Below are 1,908 nucleotides of genomic sequence, written 5' to 3' on the forward strand. Positions count from 1 at the left end.
AAGACACGTGGTGACTGCTGGCCACGCCAGGCAGCGCTTTACTTGGATTCAGCTCCCCTGGGGTGAGGAGCCGGGGACACCCCCCTTCTCCCCGCGGTTTGGCGTACCCCTCATGTGCACGTTCTTGCTCCTCCTCTCCTCTTCGTTCAGCTCCTTCAGGGCGCAGTAGGTGGGGTTGAAGGTGAGCAGCCTCGGGGACTTTGGTTTGCAGAAGGGCTGGCACAGCTTCAGCAGGGCAGCTCCCAGGTTGAGGAAGAAGGCGTCGGAGGCGTACATCTGGAAGAAGATCTCCGGCATCTGGTTCACCCAAATCTTGGTGCGGCCGGCGTTGGCGTGGAGGCAGTTCCCCAGCCAGGAGAGAATCCTGTGCTTTGTCTCTGGAGACAACTGCAAGAGGTTCTTCAGCAGCTGGTAGATCTTTTCGTGGAACTGGGCCAGGAACTGTCAGGGGAACACAGGGCGGTCGAGGGGGTCACCGGTGCGGTCGCTCTACCCCCATCGATGCCCTTGGAGCACTCCCGCTCCGGAGCGCATCCTGCTCTGCACGGGCTGGGCTCCCCAAGAGAAGGCCAGGATGCCTCGGTCACCCCTCGGACACGCTGCGAGTGGGTCAAACCCCGAGGCTGGCACCAAAGGATCATTAGGGACCCCCAAGAGCAAGTTGTTGCCCTGGGGGGCAAACCCAAACCCCTTTGGGCATGCTGGCAGCAGCAGGGACCCTGAACGAAGGCGGGAGCGGGGCAGCCCCTGCCAGTGACCGCTTCCTGGTACAGAGCCAGCGGGAGAAGTCCCCGCTGGGAGCAGTCCCAGCATCGCGCCTTCAGCCCTGGGACACGTGGGAAGCGCAACGGCCACACTTCCGCCCACCTGATGGATATTGGATTCCTGCACTTTGATCTCCTGTGGGCTGGATCGGGATGGGTTCAGGAAGTAGCCATGGTTCTCCACTACGCCAGGCGTCTTCAGCAAGCAGGAGATGTTTAAAACGGTCCCCAGCAAAGCCTTCTGGTACGTCTGCCCGTTGCTGGGATCCTTGGGCTGGATGTAGCCAGCAAAAACCTAGGGAATGCAGCAGGACGTGCTGACGGTCGTGTAGAACACGGAACCACACGTAAGGGTTTGAGAAGGAAGGAGAGGGGCGTGAGCGCACGCACAGGGCGCTGTTACACCGTGCCGCTGGGTTTGACCCCGGCGGATTAGGGCCGAGGAACATGCTTCTCCGCAGGCAGAGCCCGCCAGGAGCCCTGGATGGGGCCGGGGCACCCACCTTCGCAATGTCCTTCTGCTTCGTGAAGTAGAGCAGCACGTCGAGGTACGTGTACAGCAGGATCTGGCAGAGGTCCAAGTCCTTGATCCTGCCCAACAGGATATCGAACACCGGAAGCATGACCTCCCCGAACGTCCGCACCTCCTCGTCCATCGTTAAGGCTTCTACCACCTCCTCCAGGAACTCCGTCACGTCTTCAAAGTCTAGCGAGGGAAGTGAGGCCGTTACTCCCGGCGGTGCCCGGTGGTCGGACAGCGCAACCCGGCAGCCCCCAGCCCGACTCCACCGGACTTACGCGCCCCTCGCAGCGCCTCCAGCATCAGGTCCACCAGCTGCTCGTACACGTTCTGGTTGACGTAAATCTCGGGGGTGAGGAGGACGGTGCGGGTGTTCGACACCGTCAGGTTCCGGCAGCGCACGGCAAAGGGCAGCAGGTTCTCCGGCACCTTGGTTATCTACCCGAGGAGAAGGGAGTTGGGACCCCGGAATCCGCGCCTGGCCACGGGAACCTCAGCTGGGTCCCCTCGGACCAGAACGCTGGGTGACAAAGCCGCCTTCTCCCTTCGCCCACCTCCTCTCTCGCCCTCCGGAAGCAGGCGTAGAGGTAGCGCAGAATCTGCCTCTCCCCAGCGTCCCGGTCG

General features: G+C 62.4%; 1 protein-coding gene across 1 annotated transcript in view; it reads right to left on the minus strand.

The window, feature by feature from the left end:
- The window catches only part of UBE4A (ubiquitination factor E4A), a gene marked incomplete at its 5' end in the record, with an annotated part of 2,848 nt that overhangs the window by 212 nt on the left and 728 nt on the right, over positions 1–1,908 (minus strand). The window contains 5 exons of the mRNA XM_010154154.1: positions 108–441; positions 868–1,059; positions 1,268–1,470; positions 1,563–1,722; positions 1,839–1,908. Coding sequence (XP_010152456.1) covers positions 108–441; positions 868–1,059; positions 1,268–1,470; positions 1,563–1,722; positions 1,839–1,908 — 959 coding nt within the window. The remainder of the gene's footprint in view (positions 1–107; positions 442–867; positions 1,060–1,267; positions 1,471–1,562; positions 1,723–1,838) is intronic.

The sequence above is a fragment of the Eurypyga helias genome, unplaced genomic scaffold, assembly GCF_000690775.1.
Source record: "Eurypyga helias isolate BGI_N326 unplaced genomic scaffold, ASM69077v1 scaffold32596, whole genome shotgun sequence".
Lineage (NCBI taxonomy): Eukaryota > Metazoa > Chordata > Aves > Eurypygiformes > Eurypygidae > Eurypyga > Eurypyga helias.